The 21,060-nt window shown below is 34.6% G+C and overlaps 1 protein-coding gene across 5 annotated transcripts; it reads left to right on the top strand.

Moving 5' to 3' along the window:
- Positions 1–6: 6 nt before the first annotated feature.
- LOC113487523 (translocating chain-associated membrane protein 1-like 1) lies at positions 7–20,841 on the top strand. 5 transcript variants are annotated; one of them, XR_003399809.1, is made up of 12 exons: positions 7–170; positions 5,233–5,293; positions 5,956–5,988; positions 7,703–7,821; positions 8,740–8,856; positions 8,942–9,000; positions 9,806–9,890; positions 10,187–10,257; positions 10,342–10,446; positions 12,566–12,719; positions 13,515–13,675; positions 16,636–20,841. XR_003399809.1 is itself a non-coding variant. In XM_026862166.1 (12 exons), the coding sequence occupies exons 1-12, from the start codon at positions 51–53 to the stop codon at positions 16,707–16,709; spliced, it is 1,149 nt and encodes a 382-aa protein (XP_026717967.1). In that variant the 5' UTR covers positions 7–50; the 3' UTR covers positions 16,710–20,841. The 5 variants fall into 5 exon arrangements, 3 of the variants coding, with proteins under 3 accessions (XP_026717967.1, XP_026717968.1, XP_026717969.1); XR_003399810.1 differs by lacking the exon at positions 16,636–20,841 and adding an exon at positions 13,212–13,387 and having other exon boundaries at positions 12,566–12,709; positions 13,515–13,629; XM_026862166.1 differs by having other exon boundaries at positions 12,566–12,709.
- Positions 20,842–21,060: the final 219 nt, after the last annotated feature.

The following is a 21,060-nucleotide window of genomic DNA, read 5'->3' as shown; positions in this document are numbered from 1 at the left end:
GGTGCCGCTCCTCCCGGCGGGCCTGCCCGGCCCTGGGAGCCGGCACCGTCATGGGGCTCCGCAGGAAAAACAAGAGGCTGGTGGTGCTCAGCCATGAGTTCGTCATTCAGAACCATGCGGATACCGCATCCTGCCTGGTGATGGGCTTCCTGCTGGGGCTCATGTTTGAGGTACTGGGCGGGGTGAGGGGGCCGCTGGCTGCCGAGCAGCGCCTGGCCCTGCTGTGGGCCAGCCGCGGCGCCCTTGGCTTCCCGCTCTGGAGCTTCCCCAGTACATCCCCCCGGTCGCTTCAGCCTGGCTGTCAAGCGGCTCTGCCCCACCCCTCTGTCTGCCTTTTCCCTTCTTCCCTGCAGGGTCATGTCCCTGTTTCTGTTCAACCCCGAGGTCTGGCTCTGTGACACCCTGCTCGGGCACCCTCCTCTCCGTGTCTTGGCTGTTTTCCGAGTGCAGCAAGTGTCACTTGTCTCTCTGTTCTGCCCCGGCTCACATACTCCCTAGTGCCTTCTCTTACTAACCTGTCTTTGCCAGTTCCCGCTCTCACTATGCAATCCCTCCTCTTATCCTCCTCAGCCAGGTTGTTTCCCTTTTCTTTTCTCGTCCATTTTCCTTCATTTCTGTATATGTTTCATACCTAGTAGCCTTTTACTCAGTTCCAGTATCCTGAGTTATGAAGCTCCTTAAGCCCCCTTACTTAAAGCAGAGTCGTTTTATGTCTTTGTGTTGTGTCTTCTTTTTTCTTTTTCCCCCCTCCTCGCCCAGTTCAGGAGTCCACGTGGTAAAGCATCAGGAACACTGTTACAAAGATGGTTTCAAACGGTCTCTGTTGTTTTGAGCACGCTTAACCAGATGGTAGCTAAAAACTGCTAGTCACCCTTTTGCACCACTGCTCAGTCTGTTGCTGCTCGTTGGTTCAGCTCCCTAGCTATGGATAATCCGAAGAAAAATGTGGAATTAAGCAGTCTCAGTCTAACTTCTGAATTCCTCTTTGACTTTGTAGTTGAAGGTTATTATAATGTTTATTTCCGTGTGCAAGCTGCTTATTAGTTTCTGGGGTGATGGATTAGGCATCTCTCTTAGGCATCCTTTTCCACACTTTTGGAAAAAAATCCGTGTATGTGTTGCTACAGGAATATTTTGTGTTGGTGTAGAGTATGAGATAAGCTTGTTAAATAGAGTTTAAATTCTGGATAAAAGTATTAAATACTTCATTGAAATGTTATTGTTATTACAACTTATATATTCTACTGAAATATTTCAATATTTCCCATCAATTGGATGAGATTAAAAATCAGATAATTTAAAATTAAAAGTACTGTTACATGCAGATGTGCCTTTTTTTTTTTTTTTTTTAATGTATCTTGACCCACTTCTGAAAACATTAAGGATACTGGACAGAAATAGAGAAAGCAGTTGTGATGGTCAGATAATTTATTTCTAAATTGAGGTATAATAAGTTGTGTCATCTATGGAGGACTATGTCAAAAGTTAATATATTAAATGCAGAACTCAGTTTTGGGATTAAAAAAAAAAAAAAAAGAAAGCTAAGTTTGACAGCTCAGGTGATAAAAGCTTTAAGAAAGAAAGTAAATGTCTCCACCTGGGATAAAATACATCCCATTTGAGTTCCCAAATGGAAATTTTTATCTATCTTTATAAGTGGTACTTCTAAAAGGATACTGCTTTGTATCTTTTTGCTGTTAAAAACAAGTATGTTTTCTAGAGTTCCATCTCTGAATTCTATTTGTCTTAACTCAGGCTTTGTATGTGCCATGGAAATTACATTTCTGTAACTCTGCAGGTATTGGAAGGGACTGTGCAGGTCCCCTGGGATGAGCATTATTGTTTTGATGAAGGTGATTTCTTTCAGAGGAAAAAGAATGAATCAATATTATTTACACTCAAGATAACTAGCAAATAATGTCATTTCTAGTCAGCAGAATTCTAAAAGTTCAAAAGCAGACTAGACTAGTGTCGCTTGTGATATGTTTTTATTGTGCTCGTTTGAATATATACTATTATACTTCTTATTGTGGAATTTAAACATCTGCATTTCCTTTTTGATGCAAAAATTACTTTTTTGGTTGAGACGCCTTTCACTTAGCACCGCTGTTCCTCAGCATAATATGTAACAGGTTAGACCTCTGTATTACTCCTCTGCCTCATTCACCACAGAAAGACTTACCGAAGTTATTTGAATGAAATCTGTATTTCTGTTGCTCACTAAGTTTCATACCATCTTTATAATGAGTAATCCAGTCTGCCAAACAAACAAAACTACTGATGTTTTTCCAGTAAATTTAGGTGACATTTATCATGATTCTATATTGAGTGCTTCATAAGTGGTACTGAACTTGCCTACACAGCTGTTATATCTGTTTTCTTTCGGTCTTGATTTTCTTTCCATATTAAAGTGGAATTATTTTTAGGTTTTAAATTTGAAGCACTGAAGGGCAACTTTTTTTTTTTTTTTAATATCTGGGTTTTTTTTCACAGCATTTTATGCTTCCTGTGTTTTCAGATGCAACTGTCAATGACAGATTTCCAAATCTAGGCCATGGTACCATAGGTTATACCCTAGTGAGCTAAACAATGTATAAGTGAAACTTTTCACAGTTGACTACCTATTGAATGATTTGCTCGAGCTTACATAGTATTATAGAAAATACTGGGGTTTCTTTTCTAGGTGATGTTCAGTTGCCCATATCCAAGAGACCATCCAAACCCCTATACATATGTTAAAATTAGAAATCAACATTGGAATGTCACAAATTCAATTCTAAGAATTTCAAGGGGAATTATTACATGTAACGTTGTTTATCCACCTTAATTGTACTTTCCTGTGCCTTAACTGTGCCAATTATTATGAGGTGTGCAGGGAGATTCACTCTGATTATAACATAATGAAAAGTGGAGGTTAAATTTTAGTACATGAACTGTTGTTTTCTTTCTTGTCCTTTTCCAAGAATATTTATAGTCCTTTGTGTGCACAAGCCTACTCGTTTTCTTGACAACAGAGTGGCCCATATCATCTAAAGAAACCTTTCTTTTAGTATTTAAGGTTCTTTTCAAGCTTCTAGTGTAATCTCAGAGTTTCATATTATTTCCTTCCTCCTAGAACAATTTATACCATCTTTGTGGCTGTCTTACCACAGAATACCACTTAATGGGCTCCCATACTTCCAGCAGAGTGAAAAGCTTGTAGAATTATGTTGTATGCTTCATGGACAAACAGAAAAGCTAACTTGCTTACCACCCTCTTCTCCCAAAGAGGATAAAAAAAAAAGCTTACTCTCAGGGAAGTTCCCTAATGAAGGGGTCTGCTTGAAGTTACATGGTGTTGCCTGAATGCCCTTCGACAAGGGAGACTGTTGCTGTGGGCTCTGAGTGATGACTTACTGAAAGCAAGCATGTTTTCGTTAGGTGCTGATGACATCAACGCCTTTGTAACTATCTATATTTTCAGTGTCTTTCCAGGAGCAATGATTTTTTCACACTCGTTCTATGAACATTGTAAGTTGGTATTGATGCTCTCTGGCTGTTTATTCTCCCCATCAAGCACACAAAAGAACTTATGTAGCTGAGCAGTGAAACGTATTAGGAAATTCATCTGTGTAAGGTTAATAGAGTTTTCTCCTCCTTTCTGTTTTGCCGGTCAGTTTTAACTTGCATAATTTCTCTGTCCAATTCACCACACCAGTACTTTTGGTGTCACAAGTGTGGGACAGAGACAAGAAGCAACTGATAGTAAAGAGAAAGGCAGGATTGCTCCTTTTGATGGTAGTGCTGCCTTGCAAAAGGTTAAATTGTTCAGAGAACTGCAGTGTCTGAAAGTCAATTTTATATGCCAGAAAAATTGTTACTTTTGTTTTCCTTAATGAGACATCCTCTTAAAAGCACTCTTCAGTGTTATGACTGACTCTACTGCTTAATTTCACAGGTGCACTCCCAGTGTTCTGAAGCGATTTGCTGCCTTTTGTTTTTTTTTCTGCTACTGAGGATCTTTGCGTTGCTGTGCCTCTTGCTTACTTTGTAGCTGGATAAATGCCTGTTTTATGTAGTTCTGAACGTTCTTAGTTACACTTTCAGAAATTAGATGGTGCAACATCTGAGGAAAACAGCTTTTTTATTTTTTATTTCTTTGGTTTAAGTCATATCAATGAAGATCAGCTTAAAAGGAAGCCTAAAAGATACAAGAATGTATTTCTTTGACATCAATTTTCAGATTGTGCCTGTTTCACCTCTCTGATTTATGAACTAGATAACTGAGTGCTTACAAACATAATAAATGTATTTGCTATTAGCAGTGTAGGATGTAATTTCATATTGCTTTTTTTTTTTTTTTTTTTTAGCAGAGGAAAGAGTGATTTATGTTTATTTTTTTCCCTTTTTCTTCCCTTCCACTTATATCCTGTGTTACAACTTAACCACTTTTTCAGTTATATCACCACAACTGTTTGTGTTTGAAGGTGTGCAAGCCAGATAGTGAAGTTTTTTCAACTAAACTAAGCAAACATTTACCTCTTATCACTTGGTTGGAGGGTCATACAGTAATCCACATTATAAATAGTTCCATTGTGACAGCTAAGGGCTAAATATACTGCAGCATGGGAATGGGAAGATATTTTGTAGAGGTAGGGATAGCTGAAAGTGTTGTTTAGGGTTTTTTTTATTTTTTTTAAAAAAGCAAACCTATTTTTTCCACCTGAGGAAAAAAAGTAATGTAAAAGTATACCATTGGTTACTTTGATTGTACTGTAGTTTTTAGAAAATGCTTGATTTATCACACAAGAAATTGATGAATCGTATAATCCTACTATGATGTTTTGAATACTCTATTTGCTTATATGGACACTTAGGCATAACATCACTTTTTTAGTATCTTGCAAAGTTAGGTGAAACTTTAATTTAGTGAGTCTTTTAACTTTTGAAATAATGAAAGCCATTTATTCTTCTAAACACTTCAAAATATTATTTAGTAGAACAGTGACTAATCTGATCCTTAGCTAAAAGGATATAATTCAAGTCCTGACCCTATGCAGCAAATGTTAAAGGATTTGCAACAAGGTGAGCTTCCACATTTGTGGGAGATTAATAACACTTTTGGGACCTCTTTGATTTAAATCATGTGTGGGAGAACGTTTGTTGATGGTGTAATCTTCTAGTTTTGGGTGTTTATTGTCTAACGTGTTTGAAAAATCCGATACTTTTTCCTTGTTTCTTTTTGAATTCCAGGTTTCAGCCAAGTACGCCATCATCTTTATTGCTGTGCAGTACAATGTCACCTATACCACTGGTGAGATTAAATCTAATCTATTTTTTTTTCTTGTAATGCAAGAGCTCAACTATTAAAAATTACTCTTCTTCCCCCCGCCCCCCCCACCCCTCAAGCCTTTGATTCACTTCACTTTTATCATATAGTAGAACTCTCATATGTGTCTGTCTGGTTTTGGGCTTACTAATACTATATTCACTGAAATGTTCTAGTGTTTTCTCTGTTGATTGTGAATAGTATGTCACTATTTTTCCCGTAGTTAATTCTGCTACGAACTTGCATTTTAATATGAAAAGCATGTATTCTTTTCAGTTTTTGATACAATCAACAGGAGTTATCAAGTAACAGAATATTTTGGTAATCTTCTACATACCTCTTGCTTATTCATGATTTCTGATGTAATTAGGAATGGATTTTGTGGTGTTTATTTCAAAAATATCACATTATCATTCTCAATTAACTGATGTTACTGATTCAATCATGCTTTTAAATAACAAGGGGAGAAAGTACTATTTTGTGGGTTTTTGTTTGTTTTTTTTTTCTCACAAAATATTTCCTTTTTTTAATCTTTTGTACCTGCTGTACTACATACAAGAGACAAGAGTGGTAAGCAGCTAGTGGAACTTCCTTATTTGATAACTTAATTTTTCTTAATAGTATTGATAATTTTTGTTTCTTTTCAGGAATTAATCTGCACAATGTCTTGGAAAAAATAGGTACTGTGGTAGAAGTATTCCAGATGGGGAACTAAGGTCCAGAGAAATGAGCTAAATCTGTGACTTCTGTTCTAATCTTAACTTCCAAACTTGAGACCTCTGTGCTGTGACCATACAAAATAACGTAACACTCTGACTGCATTGAATATGTTCAAAATAGTGCATTGATCAACTTTGCTTGCAGTAATGAATATATATAAATTTTTGCAAATGTTTCCTGAGATGTTTAATGTTGAACACTTGAGGTGGACACAGTCAGTGGACTTCTGGTGTACTGATATTTGAGCAGCATCAAGTAAAAATCTCCTACAGCAGAGACAAATTAAAATCCACGCTGGTTACAAAGAGGCCTGTGATGTTGCTTCTTCATATTGTTTGGTGTATGTGTGTGTATATATACATACATACATACATACAATGGAATGAACAACGTACAGCTTCCTTGAGTTTTAGGAGGAAGTGTGTGTGACTTCTGCACAAGCAATTTTGAGGTGTTAACTCTGGCTTTCTGAAAATATCACGTGAATATATTACTAGTGAAGGTTCATTTTGAAAACAGCGCTAGGGACCAGGCAGAAATAGAATTTGCTGTGCAGTTACTTGTTCAATGATCATATCACAAGCTGTTCTCAAACATAGAAATAGGACATCTGACAGAGTTATATGGGTGTCCTATGCATTAGGGCCTTAATGTACCATTCATCTTACAGGAAGCAGTAATTGCTTCCTTGACACCTAGCCTAGCTTCCTTTGGGAGGGGAAAAAAAGTTTTTTGATGTCAGTATTTCTGCTGTTTTGCATTTGGACAACATAAACAGAGTTTGACAAAGGGTAGAAGTCTTAAAGAGAACAAAATACCTTGATGTTTATGAAAAGTGGTGGCTGTATAGATAAGAGACATCCAAATTAATGCTCTCTCTTAAGTGAAAAGAGAAGAATGTGTTAGACATGTTAGCCTGTAAATCAGGATGAGCATGGCTCTTGATTAGTACAAGTTCTTTCTTTTCCATTGCAGTGTCTCAGATGCATAAAGAAAAGTGAGGTTGTTATAGTGGGTGTCTGTGGGCCAAAGGAGACACCCCTACAAAATAAGGCTTCCTCAGGTCTACTGCTCCTGATACATGCTTTTTTAATTGAATTTCATTTGTAAGTTCTCCCATACTTAAACATGGTAAATACAAACATTTGAAGTATTTCTGTAACTGTGTGAATATTCTTTTTTGGGGCAATTTTGGTTTTGATTTATAAGAACATATTACTAATTCTGCGGAAGTTTTTACTTACCAATGTGTTGAACTACTAAGGTTTCCAGTATATAGTTTTTTTGCTACATATAGTCATGCTTCTTAAGATGCAGTTTCATTTGATCTCTAACAAACTATAGAGGATAGGGTCTTGGTGTGTGGTTCTTTTTTTTTTTTTAAGGTTTTTTTCCTTTTTTGATGGCTAAGATGACAGAAATGGATTGAAGATACAGCTCAGTGTATGATGCTCTCAATAGTTGGTTCTAGGCTTATAACTATATCATTGTATTGAAGAAAAGAAGTTCCAAGTTTTCTAATCATGCATAAAAAGTAATTTTCAACAATGTAAGATTTATAAGTAGTATTCTGTATCAACATAACTTCTAAGAACAATGGTCCCTGCGGCCCTTCTTCAGTTGCACAGAGTACTCCTTCATAAGAATGTAAAAATACACACTTTTTTTTTTTAGGTGACAACGGTGAGCAATTTCATTTTTATGACTATGGTCCAAAAGACATTGCCACAATCTTCTTCTACATGCTTGTAGCTATTAATCTGCATGCGGTAATCCAGGAGTACATATTAGATGTAAGTTTATTACTGGGATTTAATTTACTTTTGTAAATATGTTACTTTTACACATCAGTTGCTAAGAGTTTTTCTTCAGGTGAAGTATAAGCTGTGGTACAAGGAATGGTTTAGCATTTAAAAGCCCTGTTATGATCGATCCTTTTGTTCTTTGACAAAAATGCAAATAGACTTTGGTTTAGTGGTGGACTCAGTAGTGTTAGCTTCAGGGTTGGACTCAATGAGCTTAAGGGTCTTTTCCAACCTAAATGATTCTATGATATTTTTATAGTGATATTTCCTCAATATATTAATGGTATAAACCACTGAATCTTTCTTTCAATCAATATAAATTATATTTTTCTATAAAAGCAGACATTAAATATTCATGCCCTACTCAAAATATCTGTGAATGAGATCCGTTACATTAGATTCATAAGATACATTCAGAAGATCAGAAAATTACTCCACTGGTGGATTTCTGTATGTCAGCCGAGCTTTGCCTCAAAGAGTGAGCTCAAATTTTACACCAATTCAGGTGCAAAGTAAAATGAATTTGTTAAAGACGTTGTGAAGACCATCTATTACTGAATGGTCTTAGAATGCCTTCACAAATAGGTCATCTGAGCCACAGAAGCTCAAATGGTTTTAAGCGTGCAAAGAGATTTGAAAAATTTAGCAATATGACTCTGATTATGGGGGGGAAAAAATTTGTCTGAATGCATCATCTGAATATTGTCCATGTGAACTTTACCATAGTGGCAAGTCTTGTTGAAGCTAATTGTCATGCAAAGTGCTGATCAGGGTCTTAAATGGTGGGAGTTATGTATTTTGGCTGAGGAATGGGAGATTTGGGAAGAAAAGAGAATTCAACAGCCAACTCCCAAAGAGATTTCTTGTTTTAGAAACTACATTTATTAATCTGCTTTTTGTTTCTAGAAAATTAGTAGACGTCTGCATTTGTCAAAAACAAAGCACAGCAAATTCAATGAATCGGGACAGCTAGCATTTTTCTACTTGTTTTCATTTATATGGGGAGCAAGTATTCTGAATGCAGTAAGTCACTCTATTTACTGTTTTTATTTAAAAAATAGTCTTAAAGTATTAAGAAGGTCCTTAAATCAATCGCCTTTTTCTTTAGGAAGAATTTGTGATGAACCCAATCTCACTCTGGAAAGACTATCCCCATTCTCGTATGCTGTAAGTGTTCTATTTTCAACGTGAAAAAAAATCTGGTACTTCTAATCACTGAATATTTCACCACCCAAATTTTAGGGAACCACTAATAAGGTAGTGACATTGATACCTTACAAGAATGACAACTAGATGAAAATACTTTCTTCTGTTTGAAAACTGTCAGCTGTTTTAGCCAAAGCTAGGTTTTGATTAATTGAATATCTATCCAAGAGATACTTAATATGTGTTCTTACCTTCCTTTAATTTAACCATTGTAGCTGGGTTAAAGTGGAAGTGTTTGCAAGATGAGATATGTGATAGGACTGCTGAACTGTTTCACGCCGAAGAAACATGTTTGTCAGAGACTGAATTTTCAAATTAGAGGGGATTTATAGCTTGATTTTTTGTTTGTTTGTTTGTTTTAAATGAAGATGACTTACAAAGTTGTATTCTTTGTCTGGTCCCCCACCATTTTTTCTCAGGTGCCTGTGATAGAGGGAACAGGGATAATATGCAATTTTTAGAAATAGAGTTCTACTGCTCACAGGATAAAATGTTTCTTTGTTAGATTTTTTTGGTGTTTTTTCTTTCCTATTGTCTTTAAAGGTGATTCAGAACTTCCTATCAAGAAGGTTATGGATGCTAATTCAAAAAACTGTCACCACAGACTTGTTTTGTATTTGTGATTTAGGAATCATGATATCATGATTAGGAATATGATAATAAATCAGAATGAATTAATTTAAGATAATGAAATAAAAGCTTGTATCTTGTTGAAAACTTGAAGACGCATCATCCTGTGGTTTTTTTAAACTGAATTTTTGTTTAGTTTTCAGGTAAAATTCTTCTATATTTGCCAGATAGCCTATTGGCTTCATGCACTGCCAGAACTATACTTCCAAAAGATCCGAAAGGTATGGGGAGTAGTTGTCAGTACAGTTCATGAAATATCTGTGCTTTCCAAGTATTAAATTTTTTGTTTATATTAACTATATTAATATTTACATAATATTTTTATATTAAGTTATTAATATTTTAATTGCTTGCATTTCTTATCTAATTTAGTCTATGTGGTCTGTAGTTTTCGATTCAGATAGTATTTCCAGAAATTTATACAGTAGTGTGAAAAATAATTAAACCTAATGAATGATATGTTTGGTTTTTTTATAGTTAAACTGTAACAGCATTATTATAATTTCTCTAATTTTAGGAAGATATTCCAAGGCAGCTATGTTATATTTGCCTTTACATTGCTCATATCTCTGGTGCCTATATATTAAAGTAAGTATTTGCATGTTCATTTTGAATAGATAGATCTGTTTTCTTTATAATGTCATTAAAATTTCTAACTTTTCTGTTATACAGTTTGCAGCATTTGGGGCTAATTCTGATGGTACCTCACTATCTAGTGGAACTCATTTTTCATGCCTCACGTCTTTTCTACTTCAGTGATGAAAACAAGCAAAAAGGGTAAATCTTGCATGCATTAATTAAAATTCAGAACTTTGCTTACTAATTGCCTGTAAATGGATTTGCATGTATGTAAAGGTACTCAGGTAGCAAACACTATTTGTTCAATGTCCACTATTGCCCACTTTGAATTCACAAGCAAGTCATTGTCATTACATAGGGTCAAGGCAGCAAATGCACTACTTCATGATCATCTTCATAAGGTTTTGCTAAAGTCCCGTCTCGGGTATCTGTGTATTGGCTTCAGATTCTGTAAGTTGCCTGTTTGCTTAAATGTTCATAAATGTTTGTATGTAGGGACACTTGCTTTTAAAAACAGTTAATAGGAGAAGTAATAACAGCAGCATTCCCTGTAAGTTCTTGCAGGTTTCTCTCCTTTTGGTAAGGTGAGAAGGGGAAGTCTCAATACAACAGAGAATGCAGTGTCTCAAAATGTGTAGTTGATGAGATGTCTTTAATTATACATCTCTTGAGTAAGATTCTCAACTGTTCTGAGAATTAATGGGTATAAAAGTAATGCATTTCAGAATGGAAGGAGATTGAGGAACTGCGATATTTAACTGTGTGGCATACTAGGATTCATTTCACCATTTGAATGCAAAGACTTTTGGAGGTTCTAGTTTAAATAAAGCAGCCTTGTCCCATTTATGTGTTCTTGTCTCTTATTCTTTCTTCCTTTTCTGAGTGACTGCCCAGCTGGAAGAGATTATCATGAACGCCTTGCTTTCTTTCATGCAGTCCCTTTATATAGGCAGCCTCCCTTGAGGCACTGTAATGCCGCTGCTCTTTCAGGTCTTTTCTGAAGATTCATTTGTGTTGCTCCTTAAAGCTAACATTTTAAATAGGTATGCTGAATGTCCTTTGCAAAAAAAAAAAAAAATCTATGTTTACTGATGCAAACAGGGAAAGCAGGAGAAAGTTAGCTCATCTTTCACTTGTGTGTCATGTTTAATTATGAGAATTTTGGAGCTATGAGTTTATCTGCTTTTCATTGTATGCTGTCCAAAAACATGAAGGCTAAAATACACTGATCAGGAGAACATATTTTCCTGTCTTATGAAGACTCTGATGGTCAGATAAATAGCTGTCTGTCTTTGGCTGGAAATCGGTTATCTCATGTGCAATATTACCACAGTTTAAATAACTGGAATGGAAATTGGTTTTCATAGCTGATGCATAGTAGAAGTATTTGGGGCATGTTATTTGTATTACAACATGTAACACTTATAATGTAGACTGTAGAAACAACACAATGACAAATACTAGGTATTTTTCCTAGCTCAGAATTTGTTTTTTCTTACAGTTCTACATCCAGATGTTGTAGCTTTTCTCAAAATCTTTTTTTGGTGGAGGATGTAAAGAGTGCTTTTTAAGCAGTCTTGCTTATACCGTGAGAGATTTGAAGTATGTTTTCTTTAAGTTTGATATTAGTTGAACAAGATGATTTTTTTTTTTTCTTTTTGTAATGGAAATTTTTGAGATACTTCTTTCACATTGATAGTGTCTTTTTTAATCCATTCATCAGTCACACAATACAAAGTCTTTTTCCTATAGAAATCTTTATGGAATAACAGAAATAATACCAATTTCCTAAATTAATTACTGTCAGCTTATTAAAACTGTTCTTCAGGGTTTTTCCCGTATACTATAGCAAAAACTTCCCAATGCTGAAAATCTGCAGATTTGCAGCATCTTTCTCTGTTAGCTGTATTGTGAAATAATTACTTATTAGCTATCTGATTACCTTCTCATCCTATAAACATCTGGCTGTTAAAAATTATATACATCATCCAGCTGTTTAATAAATGTATATTATACCTTTAGCATCAGCTCTCTGGCTTTATAGTATCACCATTATTTATAAATGGCTTACAGTATGAATGCCAACTTGAGATGCATCTTTTTACTTTGTTGTACTTTCTAGTCAAAAGACTGTAATGAGGCAGGACTGGATGTTTGCAGATCACCAGATTTTTTCTGTAATTATTGGTCTCCTCCATGGACATTTCCCTATTGTTGCAGAGAGAATTTTAATGGAAAGTTCTTTGTATGTTTGACTTTATTGCAAAGAAATGGACTAAAATGAGAAAGCACATTAATTTCATTATTTTGTTTTCAGATTTACCATTTGGGCTTTACTTTTCGTAATGGTGCGTCTTTTGACCTTAACTTTATCTGTCCTCACATTTGGATTTGGTCTGGCAAGAGTAGAGAATCCAGGTTTTTCCATAGCAGATGGCAACTTCAATGTACTCCCTGTGAGGTATAACAAGGCTAGTAGACATTCATGTTTGTATAATGTGGCATTTCAAAATATCTTATAATAAAGCAACCCAGGATGATAATGTATTTTGAAGACTTTCCCTGGGTGATGTTTTCCTCTTGAGTATTTAAGGGAAGGGAAATTTTGTTCTCTTTCCTATTGTCTTTTCATAACAGTGGTAGAACAAAATTTATGGGAAGTAGAAAAGAAGAAAGAAAATTGAAACTTTAAAAAATTGATTGTTGATAATCATCTAATTAACACCCCTCCCTCTTGTGTCTATAGTATAATTTGGTGACATTAATACCCCTAATTTTTTAATTAATCATCTGTTTGATACTTTCTTAAAATATTTTTTGTCTTTTGTTCATGCTTGTTAATTTTAAAGTTGATACTACTTTTTCAGCATAAGCTCATCACCTTAGCATTCACCCTTATAACTTAATGCCCGTAATTAAGCGTGTGGGAGGGATTTTGAATCTACGTGATTTCTCATTCATAGATTGCTCGTCAGAAGGGGCCTCAATGACACAATTCCCTGTCAGCCATTGAAAGCTATGGTCATGACTCCTTGATAAACCTGATTGCTTCTAGCAATATTCTTACATACGATTTCCATTCACTTGTGTGACACACCTTGTCTTGGGTAAAGCCTTCTGATACATCTGGTTTGCCATGGTATGAAGATTTTAATTGTTTCAATAGTAGACTTTTGGAGAAAAAAATAAAATAGGTACAGATTTGCAGTCTATTAATGGTTAACTGAAACTTATCTAACTGTCTCCAAAATCTCAAATCTTATTAGGATTGGCTGCCTGGGTGCTGTTTGTCTAACACAGGCCTGGATGATGTGGAAATTTATAAATTTTCAGCTGAAGAAATGGAGAGAGCATATTAAGAACCAGATTCCAAAGAAAAAAATAACTAACACAAAGAACAAACGAACAAAAAAGGAACTAAACAGAGGTCAGTGGCAAAATTTTTAAAGTTGTTTCTAGGCCAAATGTTTTTATACCAGATGTATCATCTTATATCTTTCTGTAAAAGAGCAAAAACATCTGTCTTTTGACATGCAGAAAATATAGATAATATTATAGCTGCTTCAAACATTTGGGCTTGTTCTTCTCTAATTCCGTATTGATAACAGGATAACACACAGTGTGCTAACTGTATTGTTAGTCCTGGGTAGTCTTAAGGATTATTCACTGAACTCTATGTTAACCTAAACACAAGGAATATGTCATGAAACTGGTCTTAATTCCAGGGGTTTCTTTAAATTTTAAATAGGATTTTTACAATGCTACTAAAACTTTTTTAGATTTAACATCAGAAAAAGACCTATCATATGAAATCCCTCATGTATTTTATAAATTCTGCTTCTATAACATTTCAGACCATTAAAATTAAGTTTCTTTGTTCTTCTATATAAAGACACATCATGTAAAGAACATCAGACCCACGGAAAAAACTCAAAAAGGAACATCATAGTAGCTGGCAAAGGACAACTAATGGAGAACGGCTCTTAATTATATGAAACTGTATAATTTTCAAATTTCAGTGTTATATCAAATTAGTTAAATGGGAGTTATGAAGATTTGGTATAGCGAAAACTTGTATTCTTGTTAGCATATATATGAAACGCTGGATAGACTTCTGTATGAAAGATGGGAATCGCTTCTGAGATTTGGGTAGAGTCTTGAAAAATGCGGTTTCTTGGGCCTTTTACTGCAGGCTGGCTCTCTTTCTGAAGTTGATCTTCATGTATTTGTTTCTACTAAGAGGGGTTGAAGCTCTTTGCATTCAGAGTTTACTACCTGAGTCAGCATTAGCTGAAACCAATTGGAAGATTCTATACCATAATGGGGCCATAACATTGTTTTTCTTTATCATTCTGGAGCAGCCTTTATGCTCTGAATGTATCTGTAGATGCTTTTTTCTTTTTTTCTTTCTCCAGTCTTGCAGATACTTCTCTCATTTCCAGATGAGTAACTTAATTGCTTTTTCTGTGTTTTATGAAATTAGTGCAATTTAAGTTCCCAAGATGACTACACTTTGGAATAGCAGAAATGATGCTATAGTTTGATTTCGTGTTTGCTTCGATTTAGTAAAACAAAGAATAGCACAGGCATTACCACTCTCTGACTGAATATGTGGAAGGATGTTGTGTGCTGTTCATCTTACTTCTAATGGCAAAAGTATTCGTACTTGTAGAAATACTCTGAGAGTTTGGGTTCCACTGAAGCCAGTATAGTTGCAGGCATGAGCCATAAGTCCTTAAATAGACTCCTCTTGTCCTCTAGCTCTTAAGATGAGAATTCAGACTCATTTGCAATTAACATGTCTCAACAGTGGTTAGGCATGTTTTTCACAGGATCCCAATAGAATAGGAAAAGAATATGTATTTGAGGTTGTTAGGTGTGGAGAGTTACATAGCCAAAATAATCAAGTTCAGATTTAATTGGCAAAAGAAGGACTAGAAGTGTACCATAAATCCTTCATATACTGCTTTGTTCCATCTGTCCTGTTGCAGCTGCTCTTCATGCTGTGGCCTGAGCTGCTTATGCTCATGACAGACAAAGCTAGAAATGTGAAATGTCAGACTGTCTGGGACAGTGCATGCCTTATGGGAGTGATACTAAGAATGGTGTATAATAGGAAAAAAAAATACTAAGGAATCAGTAAAAATTATTTAAAGAATAACGCAGAACAACTAAACTAAGATCACAGTTAAACTAAGATGTCACAGAAGAAGAGACATTGATTAATACTTAATTAGTAATTATTCAGAATATAAGCATGGTCAACTGGCACTCAGAAGAAAGTTTACCAGTGGGGCCCAACAAGTTTCTGTGCTGACATATTCATTAATAAACTGTTGAGATAACAAAGTCTATGAACATAACTATTCTGAATTTCTTACAGTAGAGAGTTGCAGAAAGATCTTGCAAACATGCAATAAGTAAAAAATGGCAAATTCCTAAATTTCTAAGCTACTCAAAGTAACACATATTATGGAGGGAGGGAAAAGAAAACATTTTATACATATACAACAATGGACTTCAAACTAGCATTTGTCTCATGAAAGATTTTAAATCACTGTTTTTTTTTCCTGCAAACATCACATCAATTCCTTGTTGCAATAAAAAAACCTAACCCAAAATCCTCAGCTAGAATGTACTATCCATTGTATAAATCTCTGTGTGTATCTACATCCCAAAAATTGTATGTCGTGTTGATGAGCCCATCTGAAAAGACTCAGACCACTGCCAGAAAGATAGATAAAAAGGTGATAGTAAGGGGAGAGACTAATTACCACCTAGCTCAAAAAAATGTCTGATAGGAGACAACATGGAGTTCTAAAACCTTAAGTGATTTTGAGCAGGTAAATAGCAAATTACTGTTTGCTATTTCTTATAACATAAGGATAGACAATTTTAATGTAGTAGCATGCTTAAAATGAACACAAGTAGGATATAAAATACAGATAATTTGAGGAAGTAATTTCTGCAAAAGTATGGATTGAGATTGAATTCCTGGGGTTCAGTCTGTCAGTGGCTAATAAAACAATGGTCTAAATGCAAGTCAGGCCTCAGGAAGTCACCAAGGTTCCCCTGGAACCTGAAAGAACTTTTGTTGGTAGGACCACTCTGCCCTATTTTTAATACTGCTCATGAAGCATCTGTAACTCCTGGAGTTAGGAGACTAGACTTAGAATCAACTTTTGTCTGATTCCTGTTCATATCAATTTTGTATAGTCAAAGTTCTTAAACATTTTACATACCTAACTCTAAGTTAATTTCAACTGCAGCAAATACTTAATGCTTTTTTTTTTTTTTAAAAATAAAAAAAAATCCTGTTCAGTTTCTGATTGTTTTGTCGTGAAGGAAAATTGTGTTTGTTTACTGTATTTTAATTTAAAATTACAGCTAACTTTGTCAATGGATCAGCAAAAGTTGAAGGTGGAGCATCACCAAGAATAAGAAAATCAAAACCAGTATGAGAATACAAGCAAGTATCAGAAGACAACATTTGACAGAAGACTGTGACTTAAAAAACTGACACTGCAGAGCTATTACTTGGATGTCTTATTTCAGCGGACACTACAGGGTTATATTTTAAAAATATTTTTGTTAATAACCCTACATTATGACAGGGTCATTTTTGATCTACCTTAACCAAGTAGTCATCTCCAAATTTCACTTAGCTTTAACAATGAAAACAGATGAATCAGTTTGAACTCCTGGTTCTGTGATCAGAAGTTACTACATTGCTCTAATAGTTGCATTGCAGACACTTCAGAAGGCTGCCTAAATCGGTTATCTGTCTATTCATTTGTTTTTATAAAATCAAAATTCTGTACCAAAAAGATCTTACCATGTCTGTTCCTCCTCCCTCTTCCCTCAAGATTTTTTTCTTTATTCATCTTACGTGGAGCAAGAAGTTATATCTGAAGTAGCCTGGTAAAAAAGAAAAAATTGTTCTATACCTGACTTCTCCTTAAAAATTACAGATGAAGAGAGGGCAAATTCTGACATGACATCGCTAATCTTCCAGTATAAAGGGTGAGACCAGTGTTTAGTAAAGATGCAACTTGTGTGCCTTGGGAAAAATGCTAGACTGCCTGTTGGATTATTCTGCAGTGGATTGTACTGTCTTGTATGGGGCAGGGATGGAAGGGAGGAAAGTAGCTAATTAATCTCTAGGATAATCTTATCCCTTTTGAAATAAAAGACAAGATTTCTAAATATTTGTGAAGAGCCAGTATTTCATGCTGGCAATCATATATGCCTTTTTTTTTTTTTTCTCTTCAATTGTGTCATTTTCCTTTAATTTATGACTGATGTGTCTTAAACTTCCAAGTCTACTCAGATGTTTGAGAGGTGCTAAAACAATATTACAATGCATGTTTCACCAAGCATAAACTTTTTTTCTTTCTTAACCTATAGATAATAATTTATTTTAGTCTGACTCAAGGGTTTTATGTCTATGAAGGTATTAATTTGCTCCTTATGTGAACACTTTATCTGGATATGATTTTAATATTAATATGATTCTATTATTAAAAGATTAATGGTATTTTTGTAAGTAGCCTTCATAGATCTGAGGCTGGTATCTTAATGTTGGATAAGTTTAGTGAACACACTTTCTTATTTGCCGTTTCTCTCTGTGCAAATAGTTTTAGGAGTACTATATTAATTCACATAAGCCTGTACATTTCTACTGAAGATGTTTACCATGGAACTAGATTACATTTGCTAGTATTTTTAATAAATCTTTATAATAATGAATGCCTCATTCATTAAAAGTATCATCTTTTAAGCAGTTGGGTGAGATTTGCTTAGATTTCAAGTATTTCTCAGCATGCTGCTCATAAGACAATATTTTCTTTGATGTATCCTGCAACTGTAAGTTTACAGTCCCTGTAGATATCAATTTATGCACACCTAAGTTACCAGGTTTTCAAAAGTGAATCCAAACAGTGGTTTAGGTGCCAGTATCCAATTCCAGGCACGTAAAACTAGACAATTTCACATTCATTTTTTTTGTGCAGATTGCACAGTGTAATTACTTTACAGACACGAAGATAGTTTCACTGAATTTACAAATAAAAAAGTGAGCAGGTTGGTGCAACAACTAGTCCATTAAAAAAAAAAAAAAGCAAGTGTATGTGCTTTTAGAAGTAAACTGAATTAAGGCAGTGATTATTATGATTTTTGTTTTTCATTGTCTTGCTAATAGCCTGTGAAAGCTGAAAGGCAAAATGGTTGTTAAATCAGATGAAGATGGTTTGTTTTTCTTTAGATGTCATATTTTTTGCTTCTGGCTGAGTGGGACTGAGGAGTCAGAAAAGTAGAACTCAAGTGAAAACAATGAATTCACAGGGGTACTTGCTTTAGATGTATTTTAAGCAACATTTTAAAATTTACAAGACTAATGATTCTGAATTTATCTCTGCAATTAGTTTTAAAAATCCTTTTACACTTTAAAATTTGTTGGTTAGAAAAAACTGCCACATTCAGGGATTGTTCCATATGTTTAAGCACAATATTTTTATAGGGAAGGTGTGAGACATGGGAATTCATAGTTGATAACCTAAGTGCTTGACAATTTCTTTTGAACTGCAGTTTTCAGAAACATTGCCAAAAATGTCTAATGTCTTTGAAAATACTTTAACCAAATACTTAAACCAATTCCAAACCCCTCATATGACAGTAAGATCTGAGGTCAATCCAGGCATCATCTTACGAAGTCAGTAAAACAAAATGCACAGTAGAATTTTTGGCTAAGCACTTCTGTATGAAGGAGATCTAATTAAAGCTAAATCTAAGCCAAGGGTAATGAGTACTGCAAAGTCATGTTTATGTTGCAGAGGATCTTCAAATGTTTTAGAAACATAGGTCCTAAGTGCCATGAAACAGGGAAGATGGAAAGCCTATGGCTTGAGGTCTAGGGTAAAGACTGCAGTGTTAGGGTTGTGTTTGGATGGGGCTTGTTTTATGGATTTATTTTGTTGTTTGGTGCTTTTTTTTTTTTTTTTTTGTTACTTAAATATAGATTTGTCAGTTTTCTTGAGAACTAAGCTGATAGTTTTTCACTTTCTTCATTATTATGAATGCCACATAGAGTAACAATTGAATTAGACACTGATTTATTTTTTCCTGTTTCGAGCATGTAGCCTTTGCTGAAGTTGCATAAAATCTGTCAGCCAATTCACTGTTCCCTAGTGATGTAATATTATAATGAAAGATCCTATTAAGCTCTTTCTACATTTATTTTAAAATTTTGATTTAAGTAAATCAACACTTTCAGAGCAACTGTATATTTTATCTTGTCACTATCTAATTGCAAACAATTTGTATGTCAGAGGTACTTGGCAAGTAGTCACATGCCCTTCAAAATATAAAATATTACTGTGCATCTGATTTGTTGGGAAACTGAAATTAGGTCCTCTTATTTCTAACTTTCCTTTCCTCCTAGTGAATATGTAAGAGTCGTTTTATCTCCTGAATATTGTTTTAAAGATAAAAGGAAGGGCATCTTTTAGGCAGTGCAGAAAAGCTTATGTTACAAATCTGTATCTCTGGTTTTGAAGAACAGATTGTCTTGGTTTTAAAAGCAGAGTAATAAACTTTCTTTAGCTGATACATTTTACATTCTTGCTGAGGTTTTGAGTTGGCTACATGAAGTGGAATAGAGTGGAGGTTGTATGGTGGCATAGCAATGTGGACAATAGTGTTGCTCTTGCCTGCTCCTGTTCGAGTCCACTAAAAACTAAAATAGTTCAGAGTAGGTTTTAAAAATGCAGGATGCTTTCTGGGAGCTGGAGTTTTAAGCAAGTTTGGAAAAATGATAGTATGTCTATATGCTCGGTCTTGTTGAATGCTATGTAACTCTGTAAATAATTAGTTGGATGGAGAAGACAAGGTTTTATCTATATTTGCTTCTTAATGTTAAAATGAGCTGTTGCATCTACTTAAATTGAAAGCACGTATGTATTGCCTTTCTTAAGCCAGCTGAATGTTGACTTTTACCACAAAAAAAATCTAGTAGTTAAAGAAATGGGTAAAACAACACCAGTATTGTAAACCAAGAAATTTTAGATACTTAGCTTTAAGACTCAGTAGCTGGAACTGAGCCTACGAATTTACTGACCATGAGCAAGAGAGAAATGTTTACAAACTAATATTGTTGTAACAGCGAAAGCAGCAATGAATTCCAGATTACATTTACTAATGCGTGACTGTCTGACTGCAACAAATATAGTAGTTTGTTTTTAATTCCCATTAGGATGTATTTTCTTCTTAGTTGACTTGTCTGTCCTTTTTCTGGTTAAACAATTATTGTTGAAATGTGTTGGCTTTAAAAAAATGCATTACGAAAAATGAATTTGCATAAATCATTGTATAAGGTAAAATTATGGTTCAGTGAAGGTTGCTGAGAATATGAATTATTTTACTGAAACACTCGTTTGTTTTACGTGTTTTGTTTTACACTAAGTTTTACCTCAGGATTTGTTGATTGTTTAATATATAATCAATAATCCATAGCACAAGAGCCAAGTTTTGAGTGTATGTAAGATTCCCATTATTCACTTCATAAGATATTCCTAAAGAAAACTTTCTCCATTTAAATATTAGTTCTCTAAAGATGTATTTCTGATGCATCTAGTTTTACTCTGTAATTTTGTTTATTTGTTGCCATTAAATGATCTGGTTTTTTTTAATTAAGATAAACCAGTTACTCTTGATAGTCTGGTCAATTAGGCGGATTAGCCACACAAACGGGATTGCTAGTCTAGGAAGAAGTTATGTATGTACTTTGGATTTATTAAAAAAAAAAAAAAAAAAAAA

Source organism: Athene cunicularia (genome assembly GCF_003259725.1).
Source record: "Athene cunicularia isolate RWA chromosome 20 unlocalized genomic scaffold, athCun1 chr20_part1, whole genome shotgun sequence".
Lineage (NCBI taxonomy): Eukaryota > Metazoa > Chordata > Aves > Strigiformes > Strigidae > Athene > Athene cunicularia.
The sequence above is the reverse complement of the archived record's forward strand: the minus strand, read 5'-3'. Positions and strand labels throughout refer to the sequence as shown.

Coding starts and splice junctions, on each gene's coding strand:
- LOC113487523 (XM_026862166.1), top strand. CDS start 51: ATGGGGCTCCGCAGGAAAAACAAGAGGCTGGTGGTGCTCAGCCATGAG. Junction 171..5,232: donor TGCTGGGGCTCATGTTTGAG/GTACTGGGCGGG, acceptor TTTGAATTCCAG/GTTTCAGCCAAGTACGCCAT. Junction 9,891..10,186: donor ACTTCCAAAAGATCCGAAAG/GTATGGGGAGTA, acceptor CTCTAATTTTAG/GAAGATATTCCAAGGCAGCT.